A 20,848-nucleotide genomic window follows, 5' to 3' on the forward strand; every position below is an offset into this window, starting at 1 on the left:
TCAATATTATTGAGAACTCAAAAGCTTGATTTTATGGGGTTACTACTATCCACTTACATTTACCATACTAGAAATTAAAACTGAGAAAAGTAAAAGATGTTTATTAATTTATTGAAATAAACTATAATAAGCTCCTTATATGTACCCATAAGTAAAACAGTTTTAAAGCTATATTTTTAAAGCTACATTAGAAAAATGAAGAGATTCACGTTGTTTTGCATTTTGCAAATTCTTTTCATGTCTGGCTCAATAGAAGATGCTGGATTCATATATTCTGCTTCTGCGTTGAATTGTTGTGATATCACTCATTATATCACATGTCATGTAGCCCCTTGAAAACTACCCTCTATATTTGGAAGAATCTAATGTGTGAGAATGGAAGAGAAAAATGCAAATGACACCTAAGTATCATTATGAAAATAGTTTTGAATTTGTAGACCCCCTGAAAGGACCAACTTCAAGAATTCCTACTAGAAAATGCAGTTGAGTTTTAGCAGGCTCATGGATCCATAGAATTTGATAACATAGAAAACTGAAATGTAGCAGTATATCTCACAGTGTAGATTTGATGAAAACATGAGAACAGAAATCAAAATCAGGTTATATACCATTTTACAATTTTTTTCTACTAATTTTTAAAAGAAGAGATAATGTCAGTCATAAAAATAGCGACAGTACCATTTTTTTTCAAAATTTACCATGCACCAGTCACTGCTAAATGTTTTACATTCTCCATTTAATCTAATTCTTGTAATAGCTGTATGACATAAGTATAATACTTATCTCCAAGCTTGAGATAGAGAAATTCTCACATATTCTGAGTAACTTTCCCATGGTACAACACTTAGCTCTATTGCCATGATTGATCTTTGAAATGTGTGAACTCAGAAAATGGAGTTTATCTCTCTTTGTTACTGTCTCTCATCTAAACAACAACAACAAAAAGAAGTTTGGTCATGACAACTTAATATAGTGAACGTACACAAATATATTATTATTTTCTTTATAAATAAAGCTAATGAATGCTCTAAATGAAAATCTGTGTCTTTAACTACCAACATCTCCATTATTGGGTATTTTTTATTATTTTGTGCCCAGTATAATCATAATAAGTGTTTATATGTATAATATTATAGCAGTAAATTTAAAAATAAACACATCTGTATCACATATTCAGATCATAAATTCTGCTGCTAAAACCTACAGAAAACTTAGTTTAAAATATTTCTCTAACCAGAAAAAGAAAAAGGAAAACACATCTCTTGTGAGTGTAGAGAAGAGGAACTCATAGATGGCTCTAAAGGTATACATAAAATTTTAATTGATAGCAAGAGAGTGATTAAAAATTACTCATTTTATAATTATTATTTTAGCTAATATATATGGTATTTTGCTGGTATTACTATTCATAAACACTGAAAAGTTATATTTCCATTGAAAATTAAAAAAAATCAAGAACAAACTAAACTTTGCATAATGAAATCTGTATTTCTTCAATAGCTTGTAACCTGAGAAGCAGCTGTTTTTGTAACAACACTGAATGTGTTATTTATATTTTAAAAAGTAAGAAAATAGACTTGAGATTTGAACAAGTGATTTGGATGGATTAAGTGGGTTTTAGAGGAAAATACATCTTAGAAACTTCATCAGTGCAACAATTCAGCAAAATTCCACTGACTGCATTGTATACAGAATATGGTAAATGACATAATGAAAGATTCCATTTGAGTCAGGCCAGAAAGATTTCATGAAACTTTGCATTCTGGACTTAGAGTATTTTTCATATTCAAACACATTGAAATTCCTGATTCTGGACCAGAATTTTGCAGTAGCTGAAGGAAGGGAGAGTCATAGTCATTAAACATTTTGGGAGCTTTATAATAATCATGAAACATAGTTAACTGACACAACTAAAAATTAGACACCACATGACTACATGATTATGTTTACAAGTTTCAACAACCAAAAAAATTGATAGTCACCAACATGTAGTTCACGTCAATCCTATGTTAATGCTTACATGGAAGCTTGGATATGAATCAATTGTTTTGGCATAAAATCAGACTTTTTAAAAGTTTTATCCTTTGGGCATAGAATTTATATTCATCTATGTATAAACATAATTATAAATAAGAGCTGACAACTACTAAATTTTATTTTCTGAAAAATATTAAGTTTAAATTAAAATTATTAGAAATCATGAAAAAATTAAATTTTATGAAAATTTATGAATTAAATTCTATGAAAAATACTTGAATTTAGTTTTTGCTACTTTTGCTACTGTTCAGAAATATTCCAACATACTGTAGTGCTCTCTGGAATTATAATACATAATAACTGATAAAGATTGCATCATTTTAAAATATGAGTACTATGAAATATTTATAAAACAATAAGATGTGTGAAAATGATCTGGAGTCACTTAAAATGCATAACTGTACTATATAGAAATGATTTCATGTGTTAAAAGAAAATTATAACCACTATGTATAAACACCAATAAAGTCATAATCGTACTTGAATAAATTTTCCTCTAAATCATAAGAATAGATAGATATGTGGCTGGATGGACAAAATTGGTGATCCTTTTATTAACTAGGAACATATTAGATAAGAATAAATGTGGCTTAAGTTGAGTAAACAAATATTTTTATGAATCAATACACTTTTATTATGATCCTTAGGCTTGACTTTAAAAACCTTGCAGGTGTTATCAATCAAAATGAAATGATGCTTGGGGAAATTTTTTTGTATTTAAAAAAATTTTTTTCTTTATAAATATTTTTAGAATTCAAACATTTAAAACAATAATGGTTTGGCTTTTCAAACTACTGAGATTTGAATATCATTACTTATCTTTTAAAGAGGTCATGCTATCATTGAATTGTGCATGTTATAGTTAGATTGAATACATACAATTGTGCAAAATAGTACAGCCAGAGAGGGAGCTACTCAGGTGAAGATCAGAAGAAAAAGAACTATATGTGCTAAGGACTGGCCATGTTGGAATAAAGCAGAAGCAGAGGAAACAGAGAACAGGTGTGCAGGAGTATGTGAAAGCCTCCCACATGCAGGCATCAGTTAACCTTACCCACATTCCCGGTGTCTGATTTGTAGCATCCTGCACCTATTAGGCATGGATCAGTAAAGTGAGATGAATTTCTGAGATATCAAATACCCAAGTCTGTGGTGTGAATAAATTAAAAGTATGATTGCAATCATTTACTGAAATTTTCCTAAGAGCGTAAATTAATACAAGTTTTAAAGTATGGAAATGGATCCCAAACTTGGCCAGTGTAAAAACTGAAATCTAAGGCCTCATATATGATTATATTTACAAAAATTACTTTAGGAAAAAATATATTTTCCCCAATCTGGAAGACTTGGTCTTTTTCTTTCTAAAAGTCTTTATGTAAACAAAACTTCTACAAAGAATGAAATTTTATTTTCCCTAGAGAACTCTAATAATATACAATAAATATAATTCTTCAAAAACTATTTTTATTTTTTAATCAACACCTAAATTAAGTGGGGAAGGTGTCAGACATAATCTATATATCAAAGAGTTTATAAGTTCCATTTCTATGTGAAACATTTATTGAATTATACTAAAGAAATCACTGAATTGCAGATTAGAGACCATAAAGAATGTCTCATAATATCACAAAGTTGCTTTGGTATAAGGTAAAGGATTCATATGGTTTGCTTTATTAACATTATACAACTTTACAAATCGATCTCCTGCCAGTACTGGAAGGAACACTGAGTTTTGGTTGTAAAGATTTCTGATAATTTTATTTTGAACTTCTGAATGTGTTTTTCTTCCTAAGGTCTGGGAATTGGGAACATGTTCTATGTTTTTTATGAAGATGGAATCAAAGTGATACAACCCATAGAATGTGAATTTCAGAGGCACATTAAGCCTAGTGAAAAGCTCCTTGGATTTCAGGCAAGTATTTAAAAACTTCCTATGCAGTTTTATGCAGCAGATTTGTTAAGTAGAATTATATTTTGGAAACACAATGAAATCCATGCGTGTATGAGAAGTTTGGGGAGGAAAATATTAAAACTGTGAGACAGGCTGATATTCTACGCAGGTTTTATACTTGAGAAGGAAAAATAATATGTTGTATATTCCTAATTACTTGCTCTAATTAAAATAAAGGCAATAGAAGTGAAACGTGTAGAATGAACACAGCATAATAACTTTACCTGCTCCTTAATTTAGAATGTCTCCCATCTGGGTAAGCAATGGTTATTTAACAAAATAAAAGAAAATAACATGAAAATAATCTGATGGGAAACTGGGGTATATTAGCTGCTTTATAAATATTGATTCCCCTTTATTTTTCATCTCATTTTTATGAGGTCTCAGTGGAATGAATGCTTTAGTTTTATATGGGAAAATATCAATTTTTTTATTTATAAATATGTATCTTACCCTTCTTAGAAAGATTTTTTCTGTAAAATATTGGTACAGCATTCTGAAAATAAAATAATATCTAACAAAATGGGTATTAATCATACATATTAGGGATTACATTTTTATGAGATGATAAATTATAATTATGTTTACATTGTCATAGCTCTATATATATCTCCACATAAACATGTATACACCAAAATATGTAAGATTAATGGTATCTATGTTATTTATGTGTTCCCACACAAGTTTGGACATGCACCAAACTCCCCAAATAAGTTAAAATATTGGTAGACCTAATCATGGATCCTCTCCCAATACTCATTTTAAAGGTTAGTGTGGCCATGAGATATGAGTAAAATAAATATTTAATAATTCCATTGTTTAGATTTTTTTACTTTCAACTCCTATTTTCAGCCTACCAGTAGCCAGTGTTGTCTCATGTTGATGTATGGAGACAATTCACATCTTATGCACTAAAATGAGAAGAAAAATATAAGTGGGATAAGATAATTGAGCTTCCCTCCAGCTATTTTATAGGAAAAACATGTCTTATTTTATTTTATTTTTTTAATTTTTAAAATTTATTTTGAGAGAAAGAGACAGAGAGAGGTGGGGGGGGGGGGTGCAGAGAGTGAGGGGAGATGGAAAATTCCAAGCAGGTTTTCGGTGCAGAGCCCAACATAGGGCTCAAACCCATGAACCGTGACCTAAGCCGAAATCAAGAGTTGATGCTCCACCGACTGAGCCCTCAGGCACCCCCAAGACCTCTTATTTTAAGTGAAGAAAATAATTTAATTCAATATGCCTGTGATTGTTTAAAACAAAGGAAACATTTTTTAATTTAAAAATGTTTCGGTTATAAGCTAAATGGAATTATTATTTTTGCTAAGCTATAGTTTAACAAGGAAGAAAACATTTAAAATTACACAATTTTGTTTTGTTTTATAATCATATAATATCAATACTAAGTCCATTCTGAGTAAGGCATATATGTGTGTGTAAATAAAGACATATAGGAAAATATAAATATTTGCTTGTGATAAAGCAAATCATGCAGTTTAATACCACATTCATATTTTCATAAAAGCATTATGGATGAAAATTCTGGGCTAATACAAAGATAATGTAGCATCAAAATGATTTAAATCAAAGCAAAATAATTTTGTAGGAGAGTGTATCTCTGATTCCTACAGGACCAGCAATTTTGTAGCTAACTGACACAGATGTGTTTGTCATATCACAGAATTTGAAACTTCGGCGACTGACAGCAATAAGATAATCTGTGATATCCATAATTTTTATCTCAAAACCATCACCTCCTGAATTTGGTCTGCAAATTTAGAGACAAAGAATTTTCTTCTTACATTACAAGTGTGCTATTTCAGAGTATCAGTAAATGGTTTAATGTAATTTAGTTGAATGCAAGTCTTAAGAATATCCTTTTTTAGAATGTGTTTTGATGGCTCTGGATGAGTTAATTTAATTATTTGGAATCTAAAACTGAGAAAGCAAGCAAAAAAGTGATGTGGAATTTTTGTGACATGTCTTGACAATAGGGATGTGAGTTTACTTACCTGAGTTTCTCTCTTTTTAAAGCCTTTGTCTATATAGACCTTCTTCTAAAACAACTTAAGTAGAAACTATATAGGATCATGCATCTCTCCCTACATGTCTGGATCTATATAGTGAGAAATTACATGTGTATATAGATGTAGATTATATGTAATTTTCTATAAAAATTAAAAGTTGAAGAAGTGAAAACCAAACCCTGTGATGACAGCCTTCACTCATTTCTTCCAACCTGAGAACCATTACCTGCAAATGTCCATCAACAGTGAGTGTCAAAGCAAGGGTAATTACTAAAAACTAATTTACTGCATCAGGTTTTCCAAATCACAGTCTCTGGAAATCTTATATTAAGCCTACATAAGAGTTTATGCTAGAAATGCACAGTGCAAAATGAAAGAAAATAAAAGGAGAAAAGTTAGCATTCCTGTATTATAAAAAACAAAAACTTACAAAAAAATTTAATACTCTATTATAATGGAAGAGTAACCAAAAAGTAAGAAATACCAGATTTGTACTTTTAAGAAGAAGGCAGCTATCAAATTTAAAAAAAAAATAAAGTTTATTTTTTTTGAGAGAGAGCAAGCAAGAGAGCACACATGCACACACGAAAGGGAAAGGGGCAGAGAGAGAGGGAAAGACAGAATCCCAAGCAGGTTCTGCACTGTCAGCACAGAGCCCAATGCCAGGTCTGAACTCAGGAACCATGAGGTCATGACCTGAACCAAAATCAAGAGTCGAACATTTAACCCACTGAGCCACCCAGGAACCCCCAAAATGTGTATGTTTGAAATTTATGACCTTTCTATTGCTTTGAATGTTGACATTAAAATACCAAAACATTTCAGCTGATCAATATATTTTTTATTTTATATTATTTTTTTAATCTGTTTGATGTTTATTTATTTTGGAGACAGACGCAGAGTGCAAATGGGGAAGGGTAGAGAGGGAGATACAGAATCAAAAGCAGGCTCCAGGCTCAGCTGTCAGCACAGAGCCCAATGTGGGGCTCAACCTACGAACTGTGAGATCACAACCCGAGACAAAGTTGGAGGCTTAACTGACCTAGCCACCCAGGCGCCTCTGACCAATATATTTTTTAAAGCACTAAGAGTAATAGAGAGAATTGTGAATTGGCTAAAACCATGTCTTGCTTATAACTGTTAAATGCAGAATATAAAAGTATTCAATGAATACCAAAAAGAAAGACACATTTCTTATGTGATTATTATAGTCCATATATATGAAATAAAGAGTACAGTAAATAAATTTTTATTTCATATTGTTCTGTTACTTTTTTATTCCTTAGTGTGAGATAAACTTAAATAATTGGTATATATACACAGGCACTTTCATGATATACAAGTATACAGAGGTAGAAGTAAGAAGAAATTGATCATGTTAAGTTTTGAGAATAAAAGCTCATGCAAAGCTATTTTGTTTTGTGTTTAAACACAAGAGAGATACCAATTTCAGAGTGTGTAAGCTACTTGGTGCTACATTTCTAGATTTAAATTTCTAATTATAAAATAATTTCCTGAGCAAATTGTTACGTATTATGTGAGAAACAGAACCAATATAATTAATACCTGTATCTCTTTATTCTGACTCTATCTCTATATTTATCTCTATCCTTATCTCTGTCTATCTGTCTCTGTCTTTATCCCCGATCTTTTTATTTTGTGGAATTGTCTCAGGTGATGGTGGGAGGGTTAGCAAGTCTGAAAACCCTAGGGCAGGACAGCCAACAGGAAATTCAGGTAAAAGTGAATATTGGGATGCTATATATAGTCTGGAGTCTGAAATCCAGATGAAGCCAATAGACCGGCAACTCAGACACAAAATGGTATTGAAGTCTTGAGTCTGAAATATGTACACAGACTAGAAACTCAAGCAGATTTCCATGGGGAAGGCTTGAGGCGGAATTCCTTCTTCTATGGAAAACTCATTCTTAAATCTTAAGGCCTTCAATTGATTGCACGAGGACCACTCACATTATGGGAGGTGATCTGTTTTCCTTAAAGAACAATTATAAATGTTAATCACCTTTAAACAACTTTATAGCAACAAATAGACTGGTGTTGCCCAAACAGCTAGGTGCCATAGTCTTAGTAATAACCCAGTTAACATACAAAATTAACCATCACATCTTACTATCTCTTAGTCAAGGGACTTATTAAATCCGTGTTTGTATACCCAATATTAGTACAGTGTTTTACCCATGGCAGGTAATCAAGAAACATTTGTTAAATGAATTTCATAAAAATTCCATTGTTTAGACAATTGGGCTATTCATTCTTTTATGCATTCTTTAAGTCTAAACATGTATACATTTAATTTCTTCCTCACCTTAATATTGTTCCTTACTTCAGTTCCCAGAAAACAGTGTTCTTTTAATGTGTTTGTGAAAAAAAATGTTTCATAGAATAATTTATCAATGAATTGTTTCAGGGTACATATAACCTCATGTGTCTATTAATTCAGGATCACATAGTCAAAATATACTGTGAAGATAAGTTGTAGAAGATAGCTTGGAGTTCTACTACAGAAAAAAAAAAGCTGGTTCTTTGGGAATTTAGAAAATAAATCTCTTGAGTGAGAGTAATGAGTCTTTTGGAGTTTTTTTTTTCTTCCATGAAAGGATTAAACATAAATATAACATTTATCAAGTCATTGTTGGTATTAAGAGAACGGAAGCACAATTTCCAATATAACTCATTAACTAATAACATTAAGATGAAAACTGAAATATTGCGAATATAGAATTTTCCATCAAATCTCTCAGAAGATGCCATTTTCTTGCTTTAAATAAAAATTCAATTTTGGTGCAATGTCAGATTACATCGGGTTTCAGCTTTTGATAGTGAGCTGGTCAGGATTCATGCAACATGGTTATACTTTCATTCTCTTTCTTTTTTTCTTTTCTGTTACATAGCCTTACTAGATGATTTTTGCTATATTTATCCTAGTTGTACACATGATTTCATCTCGTCCCCCACAGTATGAACTTCAAGCAAATAGAATTCTAACCCAGAATTATGAATTCAGAATGCAAACTGAAATGGGTTGGAAAAATGTGTAAATTACAGGCTCAAGGATGACAGGATTTTCCAAGATTACCAACCTTTTCACTCTTATGGTTTTCAACTATTTTGTCATCTGTACTCCTTAATACCTTTTAAATTCCATTACTTCTGTGTTTGCTTATTATAGATCTAGCTGCGGTTCCTCACACATACCATGGTGTTACTTATTCTTTCATCGACCCTAGAAGAGCTCAAATGAAAATCACATATATTTTATCCCGCATGGGTCTTATATTTTGAGACACGAAGGTTTAATTACTGGGTTTAATGATAATTAAAATGGTGCTGAACTGCAGAGGAACATACTTTCTACAAGAAGTCTGATATGTATCACCTCTACAATGCCTGTTTTCTAGGTCTGAAATTCCCATCTATGAAAATTACTTTACTTTTACGAACAAATACTATTAGTACTCTATTGAAATGGAATTGGTATATAGGAACAGATTGTCTATAGCATTCAGAATATTTAGATATTAAGAAATTGATGCTGAAATTAGAAATAGGGAAACACAGCAGGTGCACATTTCTTTCTCCGTTGGTGTTGTCTCTGGCCTCAAGCATTGCTGCCTTCAGGGCATTTATCCGTTCCATTAGTTACACCTCCAAATTTCCCTTTTCAGCATTTCTTTCCGGTTCTAACCCAATTACTACTTCTCCAAACTCTGTCCACAAAAATATTTGTTAAATCATCAGCTCCTTTATATGATGCAGACCATTCATTTCCCCACGAAGCCATTGAGCATCCTTTTGAATTCAAGGGCACTGTAGACTTCAGAAAGAACTGTTTCTCCATTTATTCTTTTCTCAATGGGCCTCCATTCAAACATGGCTTATAGTGAAAAGAGTTCTAGAATGCTGAAGATTTAAGCTTTTCTCCCTTTGTGGTTGCAGTGATGTCCTGCAAAGAGCTTCTTATAGAAAGTAATACAAACTACCTCTATTTCTTAGTTGATTCCTCTGTAGATGTTAAAAGAAGTAAATATATGAAATCTTTGAAACCCTAGACTTAAAGAGGCCTTCTAATTGTCCAATAAAAAACACATTATTTAAAAAAATCTTGTATTGTGCTTCTATTAGACTGTAAGTATGTAAGCCTAACATTGGGAGAATAACAGTGGGAAATATGTAAATTGTGCAATAACATTTTAGTGGAGTTGAATAGCAGGTGACTTTAAGAAAGCAGATTAAGTCTCCTTCAAGAATTACTAATGAGAAGCAGCCAAGTTACCTGGATAAATATGACCAAAATGATATATGTATCTTAGACAATCATTTGCCATCATTATGAAACATTTTATTCAGGAGAAATAAGAACTCATTATAATATAAAGTACATTCTATGCACTTCAGAAAGAAATGAGTTCATAGCAATTTAATTTTCTCGATGGAAATTTCCTAAGGATAAAATTGAAGAGTTTTGTAAGAAATTATTCAGGAGTTCCTGGGTGGCTCAGTTGGTTAAGCGTCCAACTCTTGATATTGGCTCAGGTCACGATCTCATGGTTGTGAGATGGAGTCCTTTGTTGGACTCTGCACTGGGCATGGAGCCTGCTTGGGATTTCCTCTCTCTCTCTCTCTTTCTCTCTCTGTATCCCCCACATGTGTGCTCTCTCCCTCTTTCTCAAAATTAATAAACACTTAAACTATTTAAAAATTATTAATACAAATGTCTTTAAACATGAAACCTTTTTACTTCAGATTTATGAAATCACATACATATGTCTTTTACAGATTTTAAACTATAGTTCTGGCCTAAGATTTAGTTTTATTCACAAGAAAGGTACCTATTCTTTATTTTATTTTTATTTTTATTTTCCCAAAGGAATGATTTGCATGGTAAAATAAAATGATGCAAAAAAAGCTTAGAGAAAAAGTAGTATTTTTTTTCTTCATGCTTCCCTATTCCCAGTCCCACTGCAGGGAATCAATTTCATTTACTCACTTTAAGGAGTGTGCAGTATCTCTTGAATTATGAATTAGTTATTTCCTGTTGGTATTTCTTTATGAACGATGACAATTTTGCTCACATAATTCCTAACATTTCTCTCTCTGAGTATGTTGAACATTATGTAATTATTTTAAAGCTTTTGTGGATTAGATTTAAAATTTTAATGGTTTGTTTAAATCTTAGTTCTTATTTTTCTTGAAATTTCCTAAAATTTCTATGTAACTTTAATTTCCCAAGTTCTTGCTTGATATTTTATTGTTTACATTTCATGCTTCAAACATAGTTGTCAAAGTTGCAACTTAATACCAAAGGCTAGTCATTTTCTCTAATATCATTTTCATATTTCAGATAGGTCATAAATCTCAGTTTGAATAATTTGAGAGGTGGTGTAGGAGGAAAAACAATACAGTAAATTAATGTCCTCAATTTTATTTTATTAAGTGTTTGAATTGTGAAGAATTAAAAATATTGCTGAAAGCACTTAGAGAGACAGTATGCATTTCTTTATATACTTATCATATAATGATTTTATATGTTTCCTACACGGAAATTGGAGATACAACTATATAATAAGAATTAAAAGAAGACAAAACTTAAAGCTCAAATTATTGTTTATCTCTTAACTATTTAAGCTACTAATTTATTGCCTATTAAAACTCCTTTTTCTTTATAATTTAGTAATTTTTCTTCAAGATTTTATTAAAGCAGTTTTAGACAACATGTTACAGATTGCTCAGTAAATTAAAGACAAACCCAAAGCACACCTAGGGCTTGCCAAACAGCATGGCAATCATTCCATTCCCTTTTTAAAAAAAATTTTTTTTTTTCAACGTTTATTTATTTTTGGGACAGAGAGAGACAGAGCATGAACGGGGGAAGGGCAGAGAGAGAGGGAGACACAGAATCGGAAACAGACTCCAGGCTCTGAGCCATCAGCCCAGAGCCCGACGCGGGGCTCGAACTCACAGACCGCAAGATCGTGACCTGGCTGAAGTCGGACGCTTAACCGACTGCGCCACCCAGGCGCCCCACCATTCCCTTTTTAAATCTCATCTCTGAAGTGCTAAAGAAAATGGAACACGAGCCACTATGGAGGGGCTTAACTACTGGCAGTCTAAGTTGCCTGAAATCACCGCCAAAGTGTTTCTCGTTTCAAGAACTGGATCCATTTACGGGTCTATCTTACGTGTACTTCCTTCCATCCTGAAAAAGACCACAGCAGTCGCTCCTATCTCATTTCTATTTTAAGATGAAAAACGTACTTCTATGATAAGAGCAGAAGAAAACGAGCTTAGTATATTTAAAAACCTATACACTAGTACCATTTTCATTGAAAAATAGTAACTTTTAATGAGTAAGTCATGGGGGTAAAAGAGGCAGCAGAGGGAATATAGTCAATGGTATCAGAATAGCATTGTGTGGTCACAGATAGTAGATCCACTTGTGGTGAGCACAGCAGAAAGTATGGACATTTCGAGTCAGGGCATTGTCCACCTGATGCTACAGTAACACTGTGTATCCATTGACTTCAATTAAAAAAAAAAGGAACTCTTTAATGTATAATTTTCAGCATATAGTTATCTACTAATATAATTTCATAAACATTTACTTTACTGTTGATTGCTCCCTGTTGAAATTATTTAGAAAAATTAGAAATGTAATAAAATAATAGCATATCGGATTAGGTGATCTGTACACATTGAAATATTTTTAAATGTTTATATTTGAGAGTGAGAGAGAGACAGATCACACATGGGGGAGGGGCAGAGAGAAAGGGAGACACAGAATCAGAAGCAGCCTCCAGGCTCGGAGCTGTCAGCACAGAGCCTGACATGCGGCTCGAACCCAAGAACTTCAAGATCATGACCTGAGACAAAATCAGACGCTCAACCAACTGAGCTACCCAGTCGCCCCATTCTGTATACATTTTGAAGGATTCACATAGAACTAACTTACAGAGGCAGTTTTGGTGAATTCTCACTCAATACTGTCTTCATGTTATCACCCAAGAAGTTTTTTGAACTGGAGAGTGTGGCAGAACTCTTATGTAATTCAGCAGTAAAAAGGAGACAAGACAAAATATAGTTCTGTAGGAAATATAATAAAGAAAATGTACTTTTGGTTTGTATCCCCTTATAAAGAAGGTTGGTGCAGAGATAAATTATTTTAACATAACATTTATTTCTAAAGGTTTACAAAATATAACTTAAAAATGGGCCTATTTTCATGGTTTTTCTTTAACTGATATAAACAAAGCATAAGTGCATAAATTATTTGACCAATATCCTTTCACTGCATACCTATAAGAAATAGAATGTAAAGTCATTTGCAATAATATTTAAACAGTAAATAATATAACACGTGCTAAAATAATTTTTAAAGACTGTTGACCTAAAAGGTAAAATGTAATGGTATTCAATGTAGGCATCCTGATGTGGGACAAGTTTATGTGTGCATTACAGTAAAGTTGAAAAATAGAAATGCATATAGTTATCCTATAAATAGCTTTATAATTTTTGAAGATAAATCTATCACCCTTCAGAATAATTTGCTTCAGTAAATAGTAGTCTTGCAAAAATGATCACGCCTGTCTTCCACATAAGGCACTTCTGTGCTAGACAATATGGAAAGATGGAAGGACTCGATCAAAATGACATGTCGCCATCTGCATTGTGAGATTATGTGCTGCAAAAAAAGTTCAATTCCTAAATGATATTACACTCTATTGAAACAAGTGTAGATAGTTCAACAAGTATAAATTAGCTCTATTTATGCTTTCTTTTTCAATTTATATTTTTATGTCAACATTTAAAAAATTTTTTAATGTTTTTATTTATTTTTGAAAGAAAGAGAGAGACAGAGAACAAGCAGGGGAGGGGCAGGGAGAGAGGGAGACACAGAATCTGAAGCAGGCTCCAAGCTGTCAGCACAGAGCCCAATGCGGGGCTCAAACTCACAAGCTTTGAGATCATGACTTTAGCCAAAGTCAGGTGCTTAACCAACTGAGCCACCCAGGGACTCCTTTGTCAACATTTTTAAAAATAGTTACAAGGCAAAGTAAGCTATTCACAAGGACAGATTACATATGTATATTTAAAAAAGATAATCACTAAAACCCATCTTGATCCTAAACTAATGTTTTGAAACAAAAAATTGAAAAATGGGCATTATCAAATTTCATGTGTCACTACTAAAAAAAAGAAAAGAGAGAGAGAGATGAACATTTAAATAAGGAAAGGACACCTTAGAACCTTAGATTGTTTTTGATATCCCATCTCATTTAAATTGTTTAGCTCTTTCCTTAAAAGTTTAACTTCGATTCATCTATATCCTGTGGACTTTAACGATAAGAAATAACTTAATGTACTCCATTTTAATAGAAGAATTTCAAAGCATTAAGGTAAATAATCCAAACTGATGCATTTACAATGTCTTCTAAAAGCCAGCAATTTTATTTTGACAGATTGCACTTCTCCATGCTCCTATCATATTACTTAAAGCAATTATAGATTTTGAAATAAATAATACCTGTGAAGTGGATAATCAGGAAGGCAAAGGAAATGAACTCCTTAATTTGTACTGACGTTAAAAAAATGTAAGTTTAGTTTTGGGAGCTGTGTTTTAAAGGGACATTAACAAATTTTCTTTAACATTGGAAGGACTTTTATGTAAAGTTTAGGAGAGAATATATTGCTTCAAAATGGAAGAACTAAATCAAATGATGGAAAGCTATAAGGAGACAGATCTATGCTCTCAAGCCAAAATTTAAAAGTGTACATTATAAAGAAGCCTCCCTTTTTTCTAAATTAAAAAGAAAGAAAGAAAAAAAATACTAGATATCCAGCTGTCAGAAAAATTGTAAAATTGTGGAATGGAAATGTGTATATTTGGCATTTAAACAAATATTCATCTTTTTAATAATGAATCTACTAATCGGTAGTTGGAAAGGACCATTTGAACAAGTATTCTCTATTTCCACTTAAAGACACTCAAGTACAGAGGTGCCTGGGTGGCTCACTTGGTTAAGTGTCTGACTTCAGTTCAGGTCATGATCTCAGTTTGTGGGTTCAAGCCCTGTGTCAGGCTCTGTACTGACAGCTGTAGCCTGCTTTAGATTCTGTGTCTCCCTCTCTCTCTGCTCCTCCCCCACTCACATTCTGTCTCACTCTCAGAAATAAAATACAAACATTGAAACTTTTTTTTAACAAAAAAATTAAAAGAAATTATAAAATGTATTTGAAAGAAGTAAGCCCCATTTCCCATGATATTCATTAGTGTTCATAATGATGTCACTATTATAATGAGTTTTTCATTATTTTAAAGAAAAGTTTACACACTATAGCCCAGCTTGGTTGCTTTCATTCATTCTTTCTTTCTTTTCTTGTTTCTTCTTTTCTTGTTTTTCTTTTCCTTTCCTCCCTCCTCACTTCTCTTCTCTACTCTCCTCTCTTTTCCTCTCCTCTCCTCTCCTCTCTTCTATTCTCTTTCTGGTCACTTAACTTCATGTGTTATCTGGTAAGGAAAAAAATTTGTTAATCTTATGTTTTTCCCTCTAGCTCACCATTTATTAATTGTGCATTGTAAAACAAAGTCAGGAAAAACTATTATTGCTCCTATACAAATCAAAACTTCATTATGTTAGGGAACAAAATTCGACATAACTAATAATTTAATTTCAACTATCCCCACTACTATTTAATCAAACTATCCACCATAAAACATATTGGCCCATATAATTTATACTTTCTGATATTGATCATAATTGTTCAATTTCTTTAGTGCTTGATATCAGCTTTTGATTCAACTTTTTTGCCAAACTCTATTTACTGGTTCTTCAAGCTAACTTTAAACCTTCAGTTTTTATATTTAATTTGGTCTCCCGTTATTCAAATGTATGCCTTTCCCAACAGACATTAAGTTCCTGCCCCTGGGATTCTCAGTGCCTACTGGCATCTGGACCAAGCCCTAGCCAGGATTTCAGTTCTTTTACAAGAACCAAGAGAACCAAGACACAAACCATCTAGTCCTACATTTACAAAAGGTCTACAGTTTTCTTCTCTTATGAAGGCATTTGAAGTTTCATACTTTAAAAAAAATTTTTTTTGATTAGTGATTCTTACCTACTGCAATATTTTTATAAACTGGGTAAAATATTTTCCATTTAAGCAGAATAGAAATAATTCAGAAAACTTTGGATTTTTTTCTTTTTTGAAAACAGTTGACAAAATTTTAATTTCATGTCTCCAACCTACAGATGAAATGTGACAGGTGAAGTGATTTGCTCAATGTCACAGAACTTACAAATGATAAAGGGAAAAAAATCTCTCGAATAATTCTATCTATGCATCAACTATTCCATACTTAAATAACTCTCTGAAATTCTTAAATATTCACAGTGACTTCTCTCCAAAACACTATGAAAAAGTGAAAAAAAATCATATGCAAAATATGTAGACTATTTTAGTTTCATGAAATATAACCCATAGGAAATTTTCTATATGAAAATAGCAGGTAACATTATGGATCACTTAACCTTTTCAAGCATTATTTTATTTAATGTACATAATAATCCTATGTGATACATAATATTGTTATACCACTGAGATAAACAAGAGCCAAGAAGAATATTTACATAGTTAATATGAGTGTATTACCTCTAGGTCTGGTTGACCTCAAAGTCTGTTTTCAAAACCTCTCTAATTCACTGTCTCTAAAGAGATACTGATTCTCGATTTATAACTGTAATGTTATCAGCTCCATTTTTATTGTAACACTAAAAAACATAAATACATCCTTTTTATATTAAAAGAAAGGATGGAAATTTTTGTAATGCGGTCTTTGTACTTTTAATATACTAGAATCAAAATCATGCTATATGACAGTTTTCTAAGGCCAAATTAAGGCAAATGACCTCCTACATTTCTCTGACTACCTGTGCTTTGACTAGTATGAGCTAGACTGTTTATGACACTTTAATAAATGAAATGGCAAATAGAATTAGATAAATTGAATATACATAATTATAGAAAAAGTTGTATTGCTCAGGTTATAAATAGTGATTTCAATTAAAAATTGATAAAAGTACTTAAACTTCATGGTCTTTTTAAAAAGTGGTCCAACAGGGAGATAACCATTGATATTAATTTAAATTAATACATTTTTGTAAGATCTCTTTTTTTAATATCACTAAGCAAGATCAACAGAATACATTCTATTCAGTGTATTAAAAAAAAGCTTAACCTTGATTATAGATATTTTCATGTTATGAAAACTATCCTAGGAATCCTAACCTAAACAGTACAAAAGAACCTTTGTTTCATTGGTCTTGATTCACGATAAACTGAACAAATCCTCATTGGAAATAATTATTTACAGTCTATTGATAAAGTGAACACTATTTTTTCAAGTATTTTATTATTCACTTTTCTATATATCTCAGTTGACTCAGATGATGACAGTCGGGATTTAAAAAAAAATCTCAAATCAACACTTCTTAAACTATTTGTGGGGGGAAAGAATCACTTTGATTTTTGCTCAATTTTTCTTTTTTTTTTTTTTTAACCAGTAGGTATTTTTCATCCCAAGAAATCCTCCAGGCAACTTTGACACACCCAGACTGGTCTAAATTCTGTTTAAAGAGATAAGTCTACTAGTCATATGAGCACATGGCTATTATGGCAATGCCAAATTGCTGCAAAAGATTCCAAATATATTTTAAACATATATTTACTGAAGAAATATTGTATCTTTGCTATTATGTTTGGAAAATGTAAAAATATAGGAATAGCAAAGGCTAACATTTTAATTAAGATGATAGTACATGGTTATATGCCAAACTATGTGATACAAAATATAAAAGCTATGGAACTTGAGACAAGAAGGAAATCAGTAAGACCTATAGTAGTTAGGGATAAGTTCACTGGAAATATTAGAAATATGACTGCCAAATGTAGATTGAAAAGAATTTGATTAATACAAGGTATTGTGTGCTTTTTAGTAGCTATGGAAAATCATTGGTGCTTATGAAGTTTTGGTGGGAATATTCTAGCTAGGGAACAGACTGTTTATTGCAGGTAAATGAGGATTACAGTTACACATTTTCAGTAAGATTTTTAAAATTTCTTTCTTTCATTTTTTTTTTCTATTTGCAAGGTCCCTCAACTCCCCACAATTCTTTTTTTTTTAATACATTTTATTTTATTTTATTTTATTTTATTTTTTTTTTTTAATTTTTTTTTCAACGTTTATTTATTTTTGGGACAGAGAGAGACAGAGCATGAACGGGGGAGGGGCAGAGAGAGAGGGAGACACAGAATCAGAAACAGGCTCCAGGCTCTGAGCCATCAGCCCAGAGCCCGACGCGGGGCTCGAACTCACGGACCGCGAGATCGTGACCTGGCTGAAGTCGGACGCTTAACCGACTGGGCCACCCAGGCGCCCCTCCCCACAATTCTTAATTACTGCCAGGGGAGGAAACTCTCTTGCCAGTCTTAGGAACATTACTGGTAGAGAAGCAGAAAAATTAATGCAGAACTACTAAAATCAATTTATTTTTAATAACTAGTGACCACATCAGCAAGAGAACCAGGTCTGCAATATATCTATAAATTTTCAAACTTAAATGCTACATGTTGATCAAAACGTCAAATTCTCTTTCTCTCATTCTTTGACTTAATACAAAATTCTAGTAATTCAGTACTTACCTAAGAGTGTCTATATACCACCCTTGGGTGAATCCAATGCCTAAATTTGGTATATCCATCTTAGATCACCTTATATGTTACATGCTTATTTCTGCCTTTTTAAATAATGTAATATAATGCCAGTTTATTTTTATTCACAGCTCTGTATATTACATGACGCCTTTATAATCCAAATTATGCAAAAGATCAGATATTAACTTTTCTGTATATCTCAGAGAATTCTAACCTATTTGTATTTAATTAGCTTGCCTTTTGTGTTTTGTTTCCTTTGCTCCTAGTCCTGACATTCCTTAGATTATTGTCTACTTTTAAACAAGATATTTTACATATCAACTATACTTACATTTGTATGTGGGCCTACACATGATTATTATTGTTAATTGTACTCTGTTATTTTGCTACTCAATAGCCTTTCTTTTATTTTATAAAATTACTTAGTTTTTTAAAGTTTCCAAATATAAAACAAACCTTATTATCTATCTCTAGATGGATAAGGTTTATCTTTCTATACCATCTGTGTATTTCTCCTTCTCTCTCATATATCTCCCTACCTATCATCTATCTGTAATTTACCTGTGTGTGTTCATGTATGTGTGTTTCACCCTTTTTATTTTCTATTTAGTTTTGAATCACCTTTAATATAGTACACATTTTTTTTATTATTATGGCGGTATTTCAAGTTGTTCATTTAACAGATTTTTTTTTTTTCTGTAAAGAGACAGATAATAGAAGGCCTGGTGGTTGGCAAGGCCACAAATTAATTTCTTTGTGTCATCTGACCATAATTACAATAAAGCAATGAGAATGAATGCACTCTGAGAAGAATTTAATGTAAAGGAAATAAAGCAGAAAACCAAGGTCTGAGGCTTACCTTTTCTGAAATCATAATTAAGGAACATAAGATAAAGAAGTCACTATAAACAGAACTTAATAGGATTTAAATAATAACTAAGATAGGGTTATATCCAAGAATGAGATCAACAACATTTTATTCTACAGAGGTTCAGATAGTAAATATCTTAGGCTTTCCAGTCCACATGATCTTTTTGTCTGCTATTATAGCATGAAAACAGTCATAGACAATATTTAAATAAATGGATGTGGCTGTGTTCTAATAAACCTTTATGCAAATTTGAATCTCATATAATATTTACATGTCACAAAATAGTATTCTTCTTTTATTGTCAACCACTAAAAAATGCAAAAAAAAAAAATGTTCTTAGCTGTTGGGCCACACACCAGAGTAGGAAATGGTATGAATTTGGGCAGTCCCTATCAAAATAACACCAGCATTCTTCGCAGAGCTAAAACAATCTTAAAATTTGTATGGAACCAGGAAAGACCCTGAATAGCCAAAACAATCTTGAAAAAGAAAACCAAAGCTGGAGCATCACAATCCCGGATTTCAGGTGGTATTACAAAGCTGTAATCATCAAGACAGTATGGTTCTGGCATAGAAACAGACACTCAGATTAATGGAACAGAATAGAGAACCCAGAAATGGACCCACAAATGTATGGCCAACTAATCTGTGACAAAGCAGGAAAGAATATCCATTGGAATAAAGACAGTCTCTTCAGCAAATGGTGCTGGGAAAACTGGACAGCAACACGTAGAAAAAAATGAACCTGGATCACCTTCTTATACCATACACAAAAATAAACTCAAAATGGATGAAATACCTAAATGTAAAATAGGAAGCCATCAAAATCCTCGAGGAGAAAGCAGGCAAAAACCTCTTTGACCTTGGCCACAGCAACTTCTGACTCAACACATTTCCGGAGGCAAGGGAAACAAAAGCAAAAATGAACTATTGGGACCTCATCAAAATAAAAAGCTTCTGCACAGTGAAGGAAACAATCAGGAAAACTAAAAGGCAACTGACAGAATGGGAGAAGATATTTGCAAATGACAAATCAGATAAAGGGTTAGTATGTAAAATCTATAAAGAACTTATCAAACTCAACACCCAAAAAACAAATAATCCAGTGAAGAAATGGGCAAAGGCATGAATATACACTTCTCCAAAGGAGACATCCAGATGGCCAACTGACACATGAAAAAATGCTCAACATCATTCATCGTCAGAGAAATACAAATCAAAACCACAATATCA

At 32.2% G+C, this 20,848-nt stretch overlaps 1 protein-coding gene across 6 annotated transcripts in view; it reads left to right on the forward strand.

The window, feature by feature from the left end:
- The window catches only part of FSTL5 (follistatin like 5), a 1,137,298-nt gene that overhangs the window by 1,034,411 nt on the left and 82,039 nt on the right, over positions 1-20,848 (forward strand). For all 6 annotated transcript variants that reach the window (XM_047857444.1, XM_047857446.1, XM_047857448.1 and 3 more), the window contains one exon: positions 3,831-3,949. In XM_047857444.1, the coding sequence (XP_047713400.1) occupies positions 3,831-3,949 (119 nt within the window). The remainder of the gene's footprint in view (positions 1-3,830; positions 3,950-20,848) is intronic.

This window comes from Prionailurus viverrinus, chromosome B1 (genome assembly GCF_022837055.1).
Source record: "Prionailurus viverrinus isolate Anna chromosome B1, UM_Priviv_1.0, whole genome shotgun sequence".
Classification (NCBI taxonomy): domain Eukaryota; kingdom Metazoa; phylum Chordata; class Mammalia; order Carnivora; family Felidae; genus Prionailurus; species Prionailurus viverrinus.